This window comes from Nomascus leucogenys, chromosome 12 (assembly GCF_006542625.1).
Source record: "Nomascus leucogenys isolate Asia chromosome 12, Asia_NLE_v1, whole genome shotgun sequence".
Classification (NCBI taxonomy): domain Eukaryota; kingdom Metazoa; phylum Chordata; class Mammalia; order Primates; family Hylobatidae; genus Nomascus; species Nomascus leucogenys.
The window spans coordinates 84,600,418-84,618,840 of record NC_044392.1 but is presented as its reverse complement, the minus strand read 5'-3'; the positions used below and the strand labels follow the sequence as shown (position 1 = coordinate 84,618,840).

The 18,423-nt window shown below is 36.0% G+C and overlaps 1 protein-coding gene across 3 annotated transcripts in view; it reads left to right on the top strand.

Annotated features, from left to right (window-relative positions):
• The window catches only part of ZNF326 (zinc finger protein 326), a 34,273-nt gene extending 17,567 nt beyond the window's left edge, over positions 1–16,706 (top strand). Inside the window, exons 7-12 of one of the 3 annotated variants that reach the window (XM_030825064.1) lie at positions 704–815; positions 4,939–5,086; positions 6,588–6,687; positions 8,669–8,799; positions 10,129–10,224; positions 15,532–16,706. In XM_030825064.1, coding sequence (XP_030680924.1) covers positions 704–815; positions 4,939–5,086; positions 6,588–6,687; positions 8,669–8,799; positions 10,129–10,224; positions 15,532–15,870 — 926 coding nt within the window. In that variant the 3' untranslated portion in view covers positions 15,871–16,706. The remainder of the gene's footprint in view (positions 1–703; positions 816–4,938; positions 5,087–6,587; positions 6,688–8,668; positions 8,800–10,128; positions 10,225–15,531) is intronic. The other 2 variants (XM_030825065.1, XM_030825067.1) reach the window with 2 other exon arrangements.
• The last annotated feature ends 1,717 nt before the right edge of the window (positions 16,707–18,423 follow it).

Genomic DNA, 18,423 nt, shown 5'->3' with positions numbered 1-18,423 from the left:
TAGTGGTTACCAGGGCCTTAGGTAGGGTTGAAATGGGGAGTGACTGCTTTATGGGATGATGAACAGTTCTGTAACTAGATAGTGGAGATGGTTGCATAACTTTGTGAATGTACTTAATGCCATTGAATTGCACATTTTAAAATGGTTAAACTAGTAAATCTTATGTTTTATGTATTTTATCACAATAGAGAATATTTTTTAAAAAAGAGAACAAATGTGCTTTTATTTTGGAGGTTATAAATTTTAAGAAACTTTCTGAGAGCTCCTACAATATGAACATGAGTTCTTGCATCCAGGGCTCTGCAGTGTTTACTGGACTTCCATTTTCATGCTCGGTCAGGTTACTTTAGTGTTTTTCCCAAAGTATGTGATGATTTTAGGTGATAATTTTAGGTGATAAGGATTATTGCTTAGAATAAGGATAGGACAAGTGAGCACATTTAAAGAAAAATATGTAGCAAATAATCACATAGATGACAAGCAGATATGACAGAATTCGTGATGATGTATTCAAATGAATGAAGTTCATTTAGTGAAGTTTCAGAAATACTGGATAGTCTCAAACTCCGATTTTTTTGGTGAGTTCAATTTTAGATTACAATCACTAAGTAAACCTCATAAGTATGTACTTTATGAACTGATGATTGGAAAGAGAGACTGGAAAAATGAATTTTAGCTTTTACTTTTTTGTGTAATATCCTAGCAAAAACTGATCCTAAAAATGAAGAGGAAGAAAAGCGGCGAATTGAGGCTCGGCGAGAGAAACAAAGGCGCAGAAGAGAAAAAAACAGTGAGAAATACGGAGATGGATACAGGTTTGTACTTAGAGTCAGAAAATTAGGCTCATTAAAAAATGACTTCCTAGAAAAGGCAAACACATCAATTGTAATATTAAAAAGTTCTTAAGATTCAAATGAAAAGACTTGTTCAAAGATATAGAGGAATGCTTTTGATTTTTGATATTTATATGTAATCACTACTTAGAAAACATAAGAAAAAAGGCATTCTATTCATATTGGCAATCCAAAAGATATAAAATATTCAGAAATAACAGTATTCTTAAAAAGAAACACTTGTCATTGAGATTTGACTATATGGAAACATAGTGATTTTCATGGGCAGGAACTAAATATTACAAATATGTAAGTTCTTTCCAATCCAGATCCCAAAGGAAATTCTGAAGAAGAGTAAATGAGTAGGTACTGGCTTTTATAGATAATCAATCATTAAAAAGCTATAATAGTTAAAAGTATGTGGTAATACACAAAGCTAATTATTATACCAGAATTATTAGCCTGTGAACAGACTGTAAGGAAGAATGTAATATTTAATAAAGAGGATATTAGAAATAAGAGGGGAATTGGGCCAGGCGCAGTGGCTCATGCCCGTAATCCCAGCACTTTGGGAGGTCGAGGCGGGCGGATCACGAGGTCAGGAGATCAAGACCATCCTGGCTAACACGGTGAAAGCCTGTCTCTACTAAAAAAATACAAAAAAAATTAGCCGGGTATGGTGGTGGGCGCCTGTAGTCCCAGCTACTCGGGAAGCTGAGGCGGGACAGTGGCGTGAACCCGGGAGTCGGAGCTTACAGTGAGATGAGATCGAGCCACTGCACTCCAGCCTGGGTGACAGAGCAAGACTGTCTCAAAAAAAAAAAAAAAAAGAGGGGAATTGGTTGAACAATGAAATAACAAAAATCAGTTTAGAGCCTCCTCATATGACACCTGGAATGAATGTAGTAAAAAAATGCAATTACAGAAAAACAAAATGTTCTGCAAGGAGGTGTTTTTCCCAGGCTTGAAAGTTATAGAATAAATTACAAAGGATATTATGAGCAGATTTGGCTAAATAAAAACTTAAAATTTGAAGGGAATGCAAGCAGACTTGGAAAATATAAACATGAGAAATGATTAATATCCAAGTTAGATTAAAACATCACCCAAATTATTTTAAAAAGTAAGAAAACTAAGATGTTTAATATGATGAGGAAACAAACAACAGCTAGTAATAATTTTAAGGAAATTGTTTAAACTTAACAGTAATTTAATTAAACTAAAAATTTAAATAATAGTATGCCATTTTATTACTAAGGAGAAATTTGATTTGCTAATTAAGGAATGGTCAAAGGACACTTAAAATTTCTTGGTGACGGTATATTATAACTACTAGAAAGCAATTTAGCAGTTTTTTTAAAAATGTCTAAATTTTTCTTAAAGCCTTGAGCCCAGAAGTTTGAGGCCAGCCTGGGCAACATGGCAAGACCTCATCTCTAAACAAAACAAAACAATCTGTAAAAAGAAGAGTAGTTCTAGTTTTAAGAACTACTGCTATTTTTAGTCCTTGTGAGTTCTCTGTCCCACTCATTATCTCTTGTGATTCCTTCTTTTGGTAGAAGTAACAGGCATAGTTACATTTTGGTGTAGAAATGACTTTAAATTATCAGCGTCTCAGAGTGTAAAAGTCATTTTACATTATAAGATGCAGTTTTTTAAATTTAATTGCCCTATGAGTACTTTTCTCATGAAAAATTTTAGATATGGAGTATGTTCATGTTAACATAATCTGGATTGTGTTCATGTTAATATAATATATAAAATTGTGATTTAGAGAAAATGAAAGAACTGAACTTTCATTTAGCTGTTTTCTCTGTAACTCTAAATATAAATCTGATGATATAACCAAAAAAATGTCGACTCATAAATTATCATTTTAGGATATAATTTCTTTAAAGTAGTCTAAGTTATTTTCATTTATCAGAGCAGTTTTACTTTGAGTTAGGAGGATTCGAGATTGAGTACATCACTATTCTTGTGATAGGTTCCTTCCCTTGGATATTTGAATGCTTTCCACATAATAAAGCTCATGGAAAGGTTTATATCTACCCTTAAGGGAACCTAGGGAGAAAGAGATGGATGTGTGAGAGATGTACATAAATAATAGTATATGGTGAAGGATACCAGAAGAGAAGTACAATGTAGTCTCATGAGAAATAACTTCTAAATAAGGGTGTAGGAGACCAAGCGTGGTAGCTCATGCCTGTAATTCCAGCACTTTGGGAGGCCAAGGCGGGCTGATTGCTTGAGCCTAGGAGTTCAAGACCAGCTTGGGCAACATGGTGAAACCTCATTTCTACAGAAAATACAAAAATTAGCCAGGTGTAGTGGCACGTGCCTGTGGTCCCAGCCACTTGGGAAGCTGAGGTAGGAGGATAGCTTGAGCTTGGGAGGTGGAGGTTGCAGTGAGTTGAGATCACGCCACTGCACTCCATAGCCTGGGCAACAGAGCAAGACTCTGTCTCAAAAAATAAATAAATAAGGGTGCATGGAAATCAGGGGAGGCTACAATGATGGAAGTAGTATTTGAATTGATCCAGGAATGGTGGGGTTACAGGAGGAGTTGTGAGAGGCAGCCCAGGTAGAGGCCATGGCTTGCCATCAAAGCAAACAGGAATGTGTTATTGTTATTTAGAAAATTGAAAGCAGTGTAGATTGAAGTGACTCTAATGGGTGAGAGGTATAATCAAATTTAAACATTTAATGAAGACATGTTGTGCCAGATAATGCTTAAAGGTATTGGTGAGTAAAGCCAAAAAGGAGAGGTTAGGAAATTTCCTTGATGGCAGCTGAAAACATTTTTGTCTTTGTTTTTTGAGCTTATGGAGCTAATGAAGCCCTTTGAGCAGTAATGTGCTCTTACCTCCTATAGGAACTGGCAATAATTAATTGAATAATTATTGTGTTTTAGGAAATGTTCTAAGGGCTTTGTCTGTGTTAATTTTTAAAAATCCTCAGACACCTCTGTGAGTGTTCTCATCTCAATGTAAGAAAACCAAGGCCCAGAAAACCAAGTCAGGTAACTTGCCCAAGATCACAAAATGGAATTAGGATATGAACTCAGCAGTTGGCTCCAGAACTCATACTCTCAACCGGGAAAATAAATCTAATAGCATTGCAAAGAATTAATTGGAAAATGGAGACTGGAGACAGAAACCAGTTATGTGACTGCTGGCATAAATTCAAGGAAAAGAAAATAATGTAAGATAGAAACAGTTATTCTGGGCACGGTGGCTCACACCTGTAATCCCAGCACTTTGGGAGGCTGAGGCAGGCGGATCACCTGAGGTCAGGAGTTCAAGACTGGCCTGGCCAAGGTGGCAAAAACCCCATCTCTACTAAAAATACAAAAAAAATTAGCCAGGTGTGGTGGTGCATACCTGTAGTCCCAGGTACTTGGGAGGCTGATGTGGGAGAATTGCTTGAACTTGGGAGGTGGAGGTTGCAGTGAGCTGAGATCGCACCACTGCACTCCAGCCTGGGCAACAGAGCCAGGCTCCATCTCAAAAAAAAAAAAAGGAAAAGAAAAAAAGAAACAATTACGTGGGACTGTTCATTATGGAGTGGCTCTTGAGCTTACAGATGTATGCATTCGTCCAGTCCAGGCCTATTAGTTATCCCTAAGTGAAGTAGTCCTTTAGCAGGCAGGACTTTTATCACCCAAGAATTCCACAGGAGTGAATTATGATTGTCTGGTGGTATGCCACCTTGCTTTGTTGATACTACCATTGGTTTAGAAGCTTGAGGATGGAACAACATGTAAAATAAGTTGCAGAACTTTGGAACTTGATACTTCTTGAGGTTTGCTTTGGCTTTTTAATTGGTCCAGGCTTGAAGTGGATAATTTACAGATCCCCTGATTCCATTTTTCCTACCCGGAAGCTCCAGGGTGGGCTAGAAATGCAAAGTGGTGTATGGGTGCTGTCCAAATATGTACTTAAATACTGTTTTTTTTTTTTTGATTTAAGCTAAGTTTAATTCAGTCATAAAGAGGAAGAAAGGAAATCGTTTATGTTGGTAAAATTAGTTTCAATGGTATATTCTTATGAACTCTTTATAGGTGAATAAAGTAATATTTAAAGGAAAACTTTTTTTTCCCTCACAGAATGGCATTTACATGTTCATTTTGTAAATTTCGAACGTTTGAAGAAAAAGATATTGAACTGCATCTGGAAAGTTCTTCACATCAGGAAACGTTAGATCATATACAGAAACAAACTAAATTTGATAAAGTAGTTATGGAGTTTTTGCATGTGAGTAGCTGTTTTTGAAGTGAGAAGCATTTTATTGATATGAATTTCTTATGATTTCATTTTTCACTTTCCCCATCTCTCGCATTTATGTTCTCAAATTTTAATTTACTATTTAAAGAGAGTTGTTTTAAAATTAACCCAGAATTACTTGTGAATTCCTCTATAATAGAATTTGTATTTGTTATTTCAGAAATTATTACATTTTTCACAGTTGTTTCTGCAGGAGGTGTCCTTTAACAACTTTACTGATGTAGAGTCAACTATCATCCATTAACTGGAGTTGTGCTGGTTACATTCATTCGTTATTTCAGTTGAGCCCTGTAACAATTCATTTTTATCATGAAAGATAATTATGCTCAGTGCAGTTGAATGACTGTTAAGTGGCAATGCCAGGAATTCAGAAATACTGTAGGGGTTTAGCAAAGGGAAAGATAGTTGGGAATGTTAAGGAATGCTTAAAGAAGGGGCTTGAGCTGGACTGTTGATTGTACATATAATTAATTTGGACAGAAGAGATGGAATTATTAGAAAGTTAAAAATACAGTGGCTGGGCGCGGTGGCTCACGCTTGTAATCCCAGCACTTTGGGAGGCCGAGGCGGGCGGATCACGAGGTCAGGAGATCGAGACCACGGTGAAACCCCATCTCTACTAAAAATACAAAAAAATTAGCCGGGTGTGGTGGCGGGCGCCTGTAGTCCCAGCTACTCGGAGAGGCTGAGGCAGGAGAATGGCATGAACCCAGGAGGTGGAGCTTGCAGTGAGCCAAGATCGCGCCACTGCACTCCAGCCTGGGTGACAGAGCGAGACTCCGTCTCAAAAAAAAAAAAAAGGGCTGGGCACAGTGGCTCACGCCTGTAATCCCAGCACTTTGGGAGGCTGAGGCGGGTGGATCACGAGGTCAGGGGTTCAAGAGCAGCCTGAGCAACATGGTGAAACCCTGTCTTTACTAAAAATACAAAAATTAGCCAGGTGTGGTGGCGCGTGCCTGTAATCCCAGCTACTCAGGAGGCTGAGGCAGGAGAATTGCTTAAACCCGGGAGGCAGAGGTTGCAGTGAGCAGAGATTGCACCACTGCTCTCCAGCCTGGATGACAGCGCGAGACTCCATCTCAAAAAAAAAAAAAAGTGATCATTCAGACCACTGTAATTCTCATAGAACTGTGACCCTTAATTAACAATCTTCTGTATTTTATATCCTTAATGGGTTTCTGTGTGTCCTTTATAACTTAAATACCCACGTACTCTGGAAGACCTCTTAAATATTCTAGCTCCCTTTGATCCCTTTCTCTATATGCTTAAAATATACTTTGAAAAATGAATAAGTTTTGTAGGTTCCTAGTATTTTATGATTATCTTTTCAATTAAATTGTAAACTCCTTGAGAAAAGATGTTAATTCTTCTATAGCAGATATTGTATCTTCCATAGAATGAACAAGGTGCTAAGCATTATACTTGAGTGCTCATTGAAAGCTATTTGGATTCTTTCTATTTTGTTTTCTAGGAGTGTATGGTGAATAAATTCAGGAAAACATCTATTCGTAAGCAACAGACAAATAATCAAACAGAAGTAGTTAAAATAATTGAAAAAGATGTTATGGAAGGTAAGTATTTGAAACAAATTATTTTAAAATTCTGCATGTATTTTTATATATCATAACCTATTTAAATGTAAATGATAGCCACTAGAGTGATATAGTACAGTCATATATACAGTAGCTCTGAGTGAGTTACCAGAAATGAACTTCTTTGTCTTCCTGTTCTCATGCTTACAAATTTGTCATTACCTGCCATTACTTTCTTCACTTCAGTTTGAGAGGAAGTTACCTTTTCCTCTAGATGAAAGATACTTCTCTCTGTTCTCTGTTTCTGTTATTCCTTCTCCCAAAATTCAAGTTATGAACTCTTCTGTTTTTTTAGTCTTTCCTTCTCTTTTGATTCCATCTCTGGAGTCTGTAAATATGCTTTTACTTAAAAAAACAAAACAAAACAAGAACAAAAACAAAAACTAACCAAACAAAAAACAGCCAACAAAAGGAATAAAAGAAAAGGAAAGAAAAACAGACACTAGTTCTCCTAAATAACCTGTCTTCTTTTTCTTTTTAAATAACCATGCTTCTTTAAGCATAACCCACATTAGTCCCTGCTTCTTCATCTCTCATGTATTACATTAAGCACATTAAACAACTTTCTACTACTGTTAGTCTACTGAAACTGCTGTGACAGAAGTTACCAACACCAACTTCTCTAGGTTCTTTTGAATCATTATCTTCCGTAACATTTTTTACTAACTACATTATTCATGAATAAATTTTCTTCCTTTGTTTCTGTGGCACTTCACTGACCTAATGTTTTCTTTATCCTTTTGTCATTTTTTAAGTCTTTATGGTTTCTCTGCCACTCTTTTAGAATTTGATGTTTCTCAGTACCTTGTCATTAGCCCCATTACCATCTCTTTTTATATTCCTTCCTAATAAATTCACTTACAGAGCTTAAGTTAGTATCTAGATGTTCATTACTTATACATCTATATTTCTAGCACAGATCATTCTTCTGAACTCTAGTCTTACACATCTAACTGCCTACTAACATCTCTTTACAGCAGTCACACAAAATCAACATATCCAAAAAATTTATCGTCTCCTTGAGCATATCCTACCTTACAAAGAAAGCAAAACAAAACGTCACAGTTTTTTCCTTCCTGTATCTTGAGAAGGGCCTGCACCATCTACCAAAGCCAGAAGTAGAGTTATACTAGGTACTTTCTCCTTACTGTATCTATAGTACTGATCAATTGATAACATCAATTCTATCTTTTAAATATTTATCAAATCTGTTTCTTTACCTCTCCTTTAAATACTGTATTTGTTCAAATCCTTTTCTGTTGACAATTGTAGTATTTCTGAAGTAGTTTCATTACTTCCAGTTTTTCTTAACGATTTTACTACATGATCTCATTATTTCAGGAACTTTTAGTGGCTCCTCATCCTCTCCAGGATCAAGTTCAAATTCCTAGGCGTGGCACATAAAGCTCTTTATTATTTAGGCCCTTCTTTTTTTCTATTTTCATCTTTAGTCTCTTCTTCTCTGTTCCAGTTGTACTAACTTGCAGAAAGTACCATTCTGTTTCACCCTTCCCTTGCATATATTTGTACCTTCACCTGTAATAAACCCCGGTCACCATTTGCAAGATCCAGAATACCTTTGTTCCTTATGAATCCAGTTTTGACTTCCTTTCCCTGTTTCTTACTCATCCACATTCATAACATGGAAATTCTTATTTTACTACAAAATCAATATTTGTTTTCCTTTATATTATAGTTTTGGGATGATGAATGTACAGGCCACAGAGCATGGTTTAACATGATTAGGAACTATAATGTAATCGTACCTTAATAATTTTAATTAGTAATATATTAAATCTACATATGTAGATTTATGAGATGTGGTAGAAATAGTCAACATAAACCTATACACTGTGATGGAAGAAGGGGTATAAATAATCATGGAAATTAAGTAGTAAAAACTTCATTGGTCAGAAATAATGTATGAATCATTTCTTTAATAATTGGATGTCTTTTGTAGGTGTTACTGCAGATGATCACATGATGAAGGTAGAGACAGTTCATTGCAGCGCTTGCGGTGTGCATGTCCCTGCTTTACATAGTTCAGTTCAGCAGCACCTAAAATCTCCTGATCATATCAAAGGGAAGCAGGTAAAATTTTCATCTGTCTTAATAAAGTTGCTGGATTATCCATCAGTCTTTTATTGTTCTTTGGCCATAGCTTCACACCTATCTGCAATTTTATCAATTTATCAATCTCATATGAAAATAACTGTAAGTATACTCAGAGAGGCAGTATATACTGGTTAAGATTGAGCTCTAAAGTAAGACTCCCTGAGTTGTTCAATGTATAACATGTGTTAAGCAAGCAAGTTGGCCTTTCTTTGTCTAAGTTTCCTTATCTGTAAAATGAGGTTAGATGATCATTCTACTCTTATCTGATTTTTTTTAGAATTAGATTAATTAAAATGTATAAGGCAATTAAAATAGTGTCTGGTAATGGTAAGCATTCAGGAAATCGTAGCTTTTGTTGAACTGTTAACTTTTTAAAAAGTCAGTGCAAAACAGTTTTGTGAGAGAGTGTGTGTGTTGTGTGTGTCTGTGTTTTAGAATAAAGAAGAAAGTAAAGATTTGATTATTGCTGATACATTTTTCTAATGGTTGGGGAAAATACATTTAAAAACAGCATTATCAGCTAGCATCTATTGTTACATTTTTTAATAGAATATCCCTGAAAAATTTACTGTCTTCTTTTTGGTCAGTATATTTCTGCTTCTCTATTGGCTTGGCTGGTTTTATTTAGTCAGATTTATTTCAGACAATACAAATGTTTATATTGTGGGAAATCAATTTGTTTGAAAAGCATATTTAAAGATTCAGATATTAAAGTCTTAAGTTTTAAATAGAACATACCCAAGTGTTAAACTTGTATTTTATATTGAAGTGAACCTCATTTAATTCAGATTTCTTCAAGCGTTTTTGAACACATACAATCTTTTCTTAATCTATGTCTTTTTCTTCTCTTGATATTCCCTTGACACCATTTTGGCAATTAGACATTCTATACTGTTAACTTTCTTCCTCTGTACAATAGTCTTGAAATAACTACAGCCTAGAGGAAGACTAGATACTCTTGTAGTATGAAAAATTATTCTTTATTTTTTGACAGCATGAAAATTAATAGTTGGGGGCTGGGGAGGCAGATGTGGAGTGGAAAGAAGAGAAGGCAGATATCTAGTAGAATCTAAACTTGTAGATTTGTGGGACTGAGTGTTTTCTGTTGAAGCTGATTGGCTTGAATCTTCATTGTTTTAATTCATAGATTTAGATTGTGGTTACAGTAGTTGCTATTGCTCTATAGTTTGTAAAAAGATAAGTCATTTAAATCTAAGGGTTTGAGCATGAAATGCTGTTTTAATTATGGAAATATTTTTCATGGCATGGTTTTCAAGAACCCTCTGTGTGATCTGTTTTTTATAGGCTTATAAGGAACAAATAAAAAGAGAGAGTGTCTTGACTGCTACAAGCATTTTAAATAATCCAATAGTGAAGGCGCGATATGAACGTTTTGTTAAGGTAAGATTTTAGGGCAAAAACCTTTTCAATAATATTGTAGTATTGCAATAATTAACTGGTGACATAGTAACCTTTTGTGATACTTGAATATAGTATAACATATTAAGAAGAATTTTACTCAGTATCTTGCATATAGGTAAAACATCTTTTTTCCTAATTGTTGGGTTGGTCAAGGTGGGAGCAGTGATTCCTCTCTTACCACCTTTGTAGCTCTGAATCAATGAGAAATACACAAGAATTAGATAGAAAATCAAAATGTCAGCTTTATTCTTGATTTGAGAAAAAATTGACTTGGAGAATATATCTTAGCTATGTATTGCTGTGGACTTTTAATATTTCACTTCTGAATTAGGTATACTTAGATCCTCCCAATTTCTGTTACCAGCCCAGATGGACAGCAACAGGCTTCTCCTAGTTTGCCACATGGCATAGAACAGACTAGGATGTACCTTTTCTGTCACTAGGAAGACCCAAAAGAGGGGACCCACAAGGGACTGTGTAGTGTCCACCTAGTTTTTGCTTCCAAGCATGCTAATTGCATAAATCATTCCTTTTCCTTGAATAAAAGTTGGAGGGTAGCAGGAAGGTCAGATATGTTGCTCCAGGAGAAGGAATCTCATGGAATTTGGAGGGCAGGAGAAGAGAGGTTGCTTCTAATGTTAGGAAACTCAGATGTGAACGACTGGATATATACTCTTTACTCCTCAGGGTTTTTGCCATATGTTATGGCTTGAATCCATCTTTACATAAAATTTATGATAAACACTTACTATACAAATCAGAGCTTACTGTGATTCGGGAATAAATTTTAGAGGTTAGTCTTTTGGTTTTGTTCTGTTTTTACTTCTCTTATAATACCCAGACTGGTCTCATAGAAGTTATTTTTCAGTCTTTACAAAATAATACCTACCTTAAAATCATTATTCTACACTGAAGAGAGCTGTTGTGTTGAGGATTTACAACAGTGTGTTATTTACATTAGTAAGTATAGATTAAAGAAGTTTTGTTTATTTTGTCTATTGTGACTATTAACAGCTACTCTGTGAAGAAAACCTGATACATATTTAATGACCATTAAATTGTCCCTCTACCGGTTCTTTCCAAGCTAAATAATATTAGTTCTTGCAGCTTGTTCCTTAGGGGCCCATTTTCTAATTTGTTAATCTAATATTCGTTAATATTTGTCACTGTTTAGTACATTCTTGACACTACTTTAAAGAAATGAATGCAGCCCTCAATTGAAACCCAATATTATGGGAGGTGTGGCATCAAAAAGCATCATAGCTAAAGAAGGAAAAATTAGATTTTTATTCTTACATTGTCCCAAACTTCTGAGAAGTCAGTGGTTTCTATTGATGTATGAAGATAATTTTTAATGAGGGAAGAATGCAAAATTAGAATTTCTATATAGTATTTTCAAGTTACACAATCGAGTCACTTCATGGAATGAGAGATGTCACTGGTGGGAGTATCCTGCTCAGGCACATATTATAGAGAACGCACCTGAACTGAGAACTCCTCTAGAACTTTGTTACTCAGGATGTGATCTTTGGATCAGCAGTATTGGCATCACTTGGGAGCTCATTAGAAATGCAGAATTTCAGGTCATACCCAGGCCTACTGAATAAGAATCTTCATTTTAACAAGATTCCTGTTGATTTATATGCATGTGAAAATTCAAGAAGCACTGGAGTCACATTACTCAATGATGGCCCTTTATTCAGCATGCCTGTCTGCTCTGTTCCCTGTTGTCATTCCCCAGAACATCTTCTGCTCATGGTCAGCTCTGGTCATGGCTTAAAACTCCTCCACTGTCAAGTGCTCTCAGTCTGATAAAAAGCCCTTTTAAATCTTTGTCCCTTAGATACACAGCAGAGAAGACAGAAAAAAACAAAACAAAACAAAACAACTTTGTCTTCATCGAGATAATCAATTCATCAGTTTCTCCTAATTCTCTGTGTCATCTTGTTCTGCCTTCACTCTCTGCTCTGGGCATTGATAATCACCCCTTTCAATAGGGAAGGGTGCCGTTCTCAAATTCCTTATTAGTTCTAGCTCTACAGTTAGCTTTAATGTTTGTCTTGCTAAAAAATGTGGAATCGTGCGTGCCAGTCCTGTGTTTCCCAGATTTTCAGTCAATTCACAATAATTTTACTTATTAACTACCAGTGTAATGTGTTTCCTGTAGTGACTCTTCCAACCTTTAATAACCTCACGTCTCAGATTTCATTCTTGCTCTCTTTGCTTCCCATATTCTTTTTCTTATATATATATTTTAAGACAGAATCTCTTTGTGTTGCCCAGGCCAGAGTACAGTGGTGTGATAATAGCTCACTGCAGCCTTGAACTCCTGGGTTTAAAGCCATTCTCCCACCTCGGCCTCTCTAGTAGCTGGGATTACAGGCACACTCCACCACACTCAGCTACTTCCCATATGCTTATTTCTTCTCCTGCATTAGGGAGATTGAGACCATTAGATGTAAATTCAGTAAGTGTTCTCATTTCTGCCTTAGATAGATCTTCCTTCACCTTTTTTATCTGTGAGGAAAAATCTTCTTTGCCTTTCATCTTTGTTCTGATTTCATCATTATTTTTTCCTTTACTTGCATCTGATTTTTTTCCTTTTTTTTTCTCATCTTCCTCAAATAGACATGCTTTTGAGTTCCCTAAACTAAAAATGACTTTACTTTTCCTAGGCTTTGGCCCACCCTATTTTATCATCTTGTCTCTTCCCAGCGTACTTGAAATGGTAGTTTACTTTGCACATGCTCTTTGCTTCTTCTCTATTATTCACTCTTTAAACTAGTAGTTCTCAACCTGAGGAATGTGTTCAATCACCCGTGAGGCTAAGATAAACAAAAAGCTGCCTAAGCCCTTTTTTAGGCTTTCTGAATTAGGGTTTCCCAAACTTCACTGATAAATATCTCCAAAAATGCTTCTCTTATTTTGAGACAAGAGTCTCACTCTGTTGCCCAGGCTGGAGGGCAGTGGCGTGATCTTGGCTTACTGCAAACTCCACCTCCTGGGTTCAAACGATTCTCCTGCCTCAGCCTCCTGAGTAGCTAGGTCTATGGGCACGTGCTACCACACCCAGCTAATTGTTGCCCTGAAATGCTTCTTAAATGTGCAAGTTACTGAGCTTCTCCCCTGGAAATTTTGATTCAGGCGGTCTGAGATTGATCCAGGAATTTGTGTTTTCAGCAAGAGCTCCAGTACAGACTAAATGAAAATCTCAGGGTGTTGGAATCAGGGCCTGTGGTTTTTGACAGCTTCATAGGAAATTTTAAAGATATATTCTTGGACAACTGCTGCTGTCTAACTGTCACATCATACTTTTGAAACTGCTCTTCCTAAGATTACTAATGTTGTCATTATCAAATCTAGTGGTCTTTAAAAAATTATAACAAATGTATGAAAATAAGGGGATAGTACAATAAATCCTCAAGAACCCCCATTCTGTAATGATGATTAACTCTGGTGACCTTTTTCAATTGCTTTCTGCTTTTTTATATGTATGATTTGACACTGTTGATCTATCACTTATTCTTGAAATTCTCTTTTATCAGGTAGTCTTTTACTGTCCTGGGTTTCCTCCTGCACCAAGTGTTCCTTCACTTCTTTTTTTTTTTTTTTTTGAGACAGAGTCTCGCTGTGTCGCCCAGGCTGGAGTGCAGTGACATGATCTTGGCTCACTGCAAGCTCCACTTCCTGGGTTCACGCCATTCTCCTGTCTCAGTTTCCCGAGTAGCTGGGACTATAGGTGCCTGCTATCAGGCCCGGCTAATTTTTTGTATGTTTTGTGGAGACGGGGTTTCACCGTGTTAGCCAGGATGGTCTCGATCTCCTGACCTTGTGATCCACCTGCCTCAGCCTTACAGGTGTGAGCCACTGCGCCCGGCCGTGTTCCTTCACTTCTAACTTCTGCTGCCCCCATGTATAGTATAGGCGTCTTCGTAGGGTTTTTACTGTAGCCCTTTTTTCTACTTAATCCACCAGTCGCATCCCAGGGCCTTCCCATTTAAGACCCTGGCTTCACCGTGCACTCTCTGCAAGCAGGCAATTCATAAATGTAAATATCTTATTTTGAACTCTCCTCTCTTTTGAGTTGTAGATTTATAGCTGCCTGTTAGACATATAGATATCTGAAGTTATATATATTAATAGCATATACACACTTCTTCCCCTTTTCTTTTCCATTAGAATAGTGATTGTAATTTACCTGTTCTGTGAATAATGTCACCATATCTTTTACATTTCCCTGGTCTGGGATATTAGAGTAGCCTCCTCACTAGTATTCCTTCTTTTGGTTCTCTACTTCATCCTACACATTCCTGTGTCATTCATCTTAAAGGGTAATGCCAGTCTTAATATATTCCTGCTTAATAACCTTCACTGTTACTTCATTTCTTACTGCATTAATATAGCCTTCTGATATGGTCAAATTTATATGAGATTTGATCCAGATATATAATTGAAGTATTAAAATAAAATATTAAAGTTGTACCTGTGAATATTTACTGAGAGGTTTGTCTACTTTTTTTTTTTTTTTTTTTTTTTTTTTTTTTTTTGAGACGGAGTCTCGCTCTGTCGCCCAGGCTGGAGTGCAGTGGCGCAATCTCGGCTCACTGCAAGCTCTGCCTCCCGGGTTCACGCCATTCTCCTGCCTCAGCCTCTCCGACTAGCTGGGACTACAGGCACCTGCCACCACGCCCGGCTAATTTTTTTTGTATTTTTAGTAGAGACGGGGTTTCACCGTGGTCTCAATCTCCTGACCTCGTGATCTGCCCGCCTCGGCCTCCCAAAGTGCTGGGATTACAAGCGTGAGCCATTTGTCTACTTTTTAAAAGTAGAAGTAAGGCATGGTATCTAGTAGATTAAGCAAGGTACCTGATTTTCATTTGAGTTTTAAAGAGATTCTGTAACATTAACTACTCATGTAATTAAAATGTAAATCTTTGCATCATCCCTTTTGTTTCTACCAAAAACCACACTTGCCTTTGTCATATGTGTGTGTGTGTGTGTGTGTGTGCGCGCGTGTGTGTATGATTATTTAGAAATACAGTTAAGGGGAAAATATGACCTTTAAGCATTTCAGTTATGGAGTATAAAGTAATGGCTTCAGTAAGTTATATGCTCACATTGGTATGAAATGGACACTCAACAAATACTTAATGAATTTATTATAATTTACAATGAAAAGTTTCAAAATGGCATTTATTCCTCATGATATGGCAAGTAAAAATTTCACTTGCCATATCATGTAATAATGAATGTGCTGATTTTAAAAGCCATTTCTTATGTTTTTAGGGTGAGAATCCTTTTGAAATTCAAGACCATTCTCAGGATCAGCAAATAGAAGGAGATGAGGAGGATGAAGAGAAGATTGATGAACCTATTGAAGAAGAGGAGGATGAAGAGGAGGAAGAAGAAGCAGAGGAAGTGGGGGAAGTAGAGGAAGTGGAAGAAGTAGAGGAAGTGAGAGAAGGAGGAATAGAAGGTGAGGGAAATATAGAGGGAATGGGGGAAGGAGGGGAAGTAGGGGCAGTGGGAGAAGTAGAGGGAGTGGGGGAAGTCGAGGAAGTAGAGGAAGAAACAGCAAAGGAAGAACCTGCTGACTTCCCTGTTGAGCAACCTGAAGAAAATTAAATATAAGGTATTAGATTTAAAAGGAGCTTTACATTTTGGTTCTAATGTCAAAAAGGGTAAGAAATTTAATAGCTTAAAATATGAATTAACACCCGTGTTGCATGCATTCCATATATTAAAATTTGTTTTATATAATTTCTAAATGTTTAACATTTGTCTAATAAAATGAAGGTAAAACTATTTTAGTTTAGTTTTTATAGCTACCAAACTTAGATCCGATAAGTTGTTTGTATAATTTTTAAGCTTAATTTTTATTACTTTATTGATGTTAAGGATAACAAATGTGTATTGTTAGTATATCTATTCTAATCATTTTATCTTAAATGCTGCTCTTGGGAGTGAATATTCAAGTGTGCATCAATTTTTTGAATACTTACCCTAGAAGATATAAACTGGGCAAGTATTTTGTGCTCTGTGTATTTTTTTACTGCATTAGACATTGAATAGTAATTTGCGTTAAGATACGCTTAAAGGCTCTTTGTGACCATGTTTCCCTTTGTAGCAATAAAATGTTTTTTATGAAAACTTTCTCCCTGGATTAGCAGTTTAAATGAAACAGAGTTCATCAATGAAATGAGTATTTAAAATCAAAATTTGCCTTAATGTATCAGTTCAGCTCACAAGTATTTTAAGATGATTGAGAAGACTTGAATTAAAGAAAAAAAATTTCTCAATCATATTTTTAAAAAGTAAGACTAAAATTTTTTTTAAAACACATTTCAAATAGAAGTGAGTCTGTAACTGACCTTATTTATACTCTTTTTAAGTTTGTTCGTTTTCCCTGTGCCTGTGTCAAATCTTGAAGTCTTGCTGAAAATATATTTGATACAAAGTTTTGTGTAGTTGTGTTAGTTCTTTTGTCATGTCTGTTTTTGACTGAAGAACCAAGAAGCAGACTTTTCTTTTAAAAGAATTATTTCTCTTTCAAATATTTCTATCCTTTTTTAAAAATTACTTTTTATGGCTTATATACCTACATATTTAAAAAGAGAACATGAGCTTGATAGAGGATCTATTCTTAAAATTTATTTATTTTCAAATAACCATCTATCTGTGTCACTAAAAAGTAGTGCTTTTATTTTTTTCAATCTTTACTGTGGCCTCTTTTGAGAGTAGGGTCTGTATTTTTTTTTTTTTTTTCTTTTTTGGGACAGGGTTTCACTCTGTCACCCGGGCTGGAGTGCAGTGTAGCCTCAACCTCCTGGGCTCAAGCGATCCTCCAACTTAGCCTCCCAAGTAGCTGGGACTGTTAAGTGTGAGCCACCATGCCCAGCTAATTTTTGTAGTTTTTGTAGAGATGGGGTTTTACCATGTTGTCCAGGCTGGTCTCGAACTCTTGTGCTCAAGTGACCTGTCTGTCTTGGCCTCCCACAGTGCTGGGATTGCAGGTGTGAGCCACCACGCCTGGCGTAGGGGGCTATATTTCAGTGAAATTAGATTCTTAAAGTTTTGAGGCATCAAATGGATAAATGAATGGATATATCAAATTGTAAGGTATTAAGTGGGTGAATGTATGGACATTTGTAGAATCCCACAGATAATTTATCTTTTTGTATAAAATAAGGCTTTTAAAACTAGACTTTCTGAACCAATACAGTTTTTTTTTTTTTTTTTTTGAGGTGAACTAGGTTTGCCTAGCTTTAAGCTAGTAATATCTAATAGATACTTGCATCTCATTTTAGGGATTTGGTGCCAAATAAGAGAAGGGTACTTGAAGACTAGAGAAATTTGGATACTATCTAGGAGTCTGTATTTACTTAGCAGGCTTTTGAAAGCCTTTTTGCTTAGAAGTTCAAATTTTAAGGATAATAGGACTTGTTACCCTCTTATTTCTCCTGTATTTAAAAATATTTGTGGAAGGGCTAAGGTAAAAGAATAATAAATTCCTCTAGGTTATTAGTATTTGGTTCTTTTGATACTAAGCTGAGTGTTTTTTTTAAAACAATGTCTCTGGTCGTCTGATTGAGATATGAAACTTTCGGAAAGAAGACCATTATGTAACAAAAATCCTATGTAACAAGTGGGTAAATGTTTTAGAATGAGAGATAGGAAAGAACATCTAAGTAGTATTTTTTTGTAGGACACACGAGCCTTTATACAGCCTAGCTAATTTGCAAGGTAATGATAAAAGTGTATTTTGTTACTGTGCTTAATTCAGAAATTCAAATTCATGTATTTTCTATTGGATAATTTGTAGACGGGCAGTTTACTTTATAGTCAGGTTAGTTTTTGTGATCCTTAGTGTTTATATTTGCGTTGCTTTTGTAATAAGGATTTATATAAGATCTTAAACGCCTTTCAACTTCTGTTTTCCAAGTATCACTTGTTTTCTCTATTACAAAGTGAGATACATAGTTCTAAATAACCAAAGAAATTTATTTATAACCTATACAGTTGTTTCAGCTACATGCCTAGGGACTATCCTGTATTATTCCCTTTTTATCACTTCCCACCTACAGTCTATCAAAAAGTCTGTCTGTTCTACTTCCAAAATTTATCTGCCCACTCTTCTACCTCCACTGCAACCAACCCAGTTCAAGTCATGATCATTTC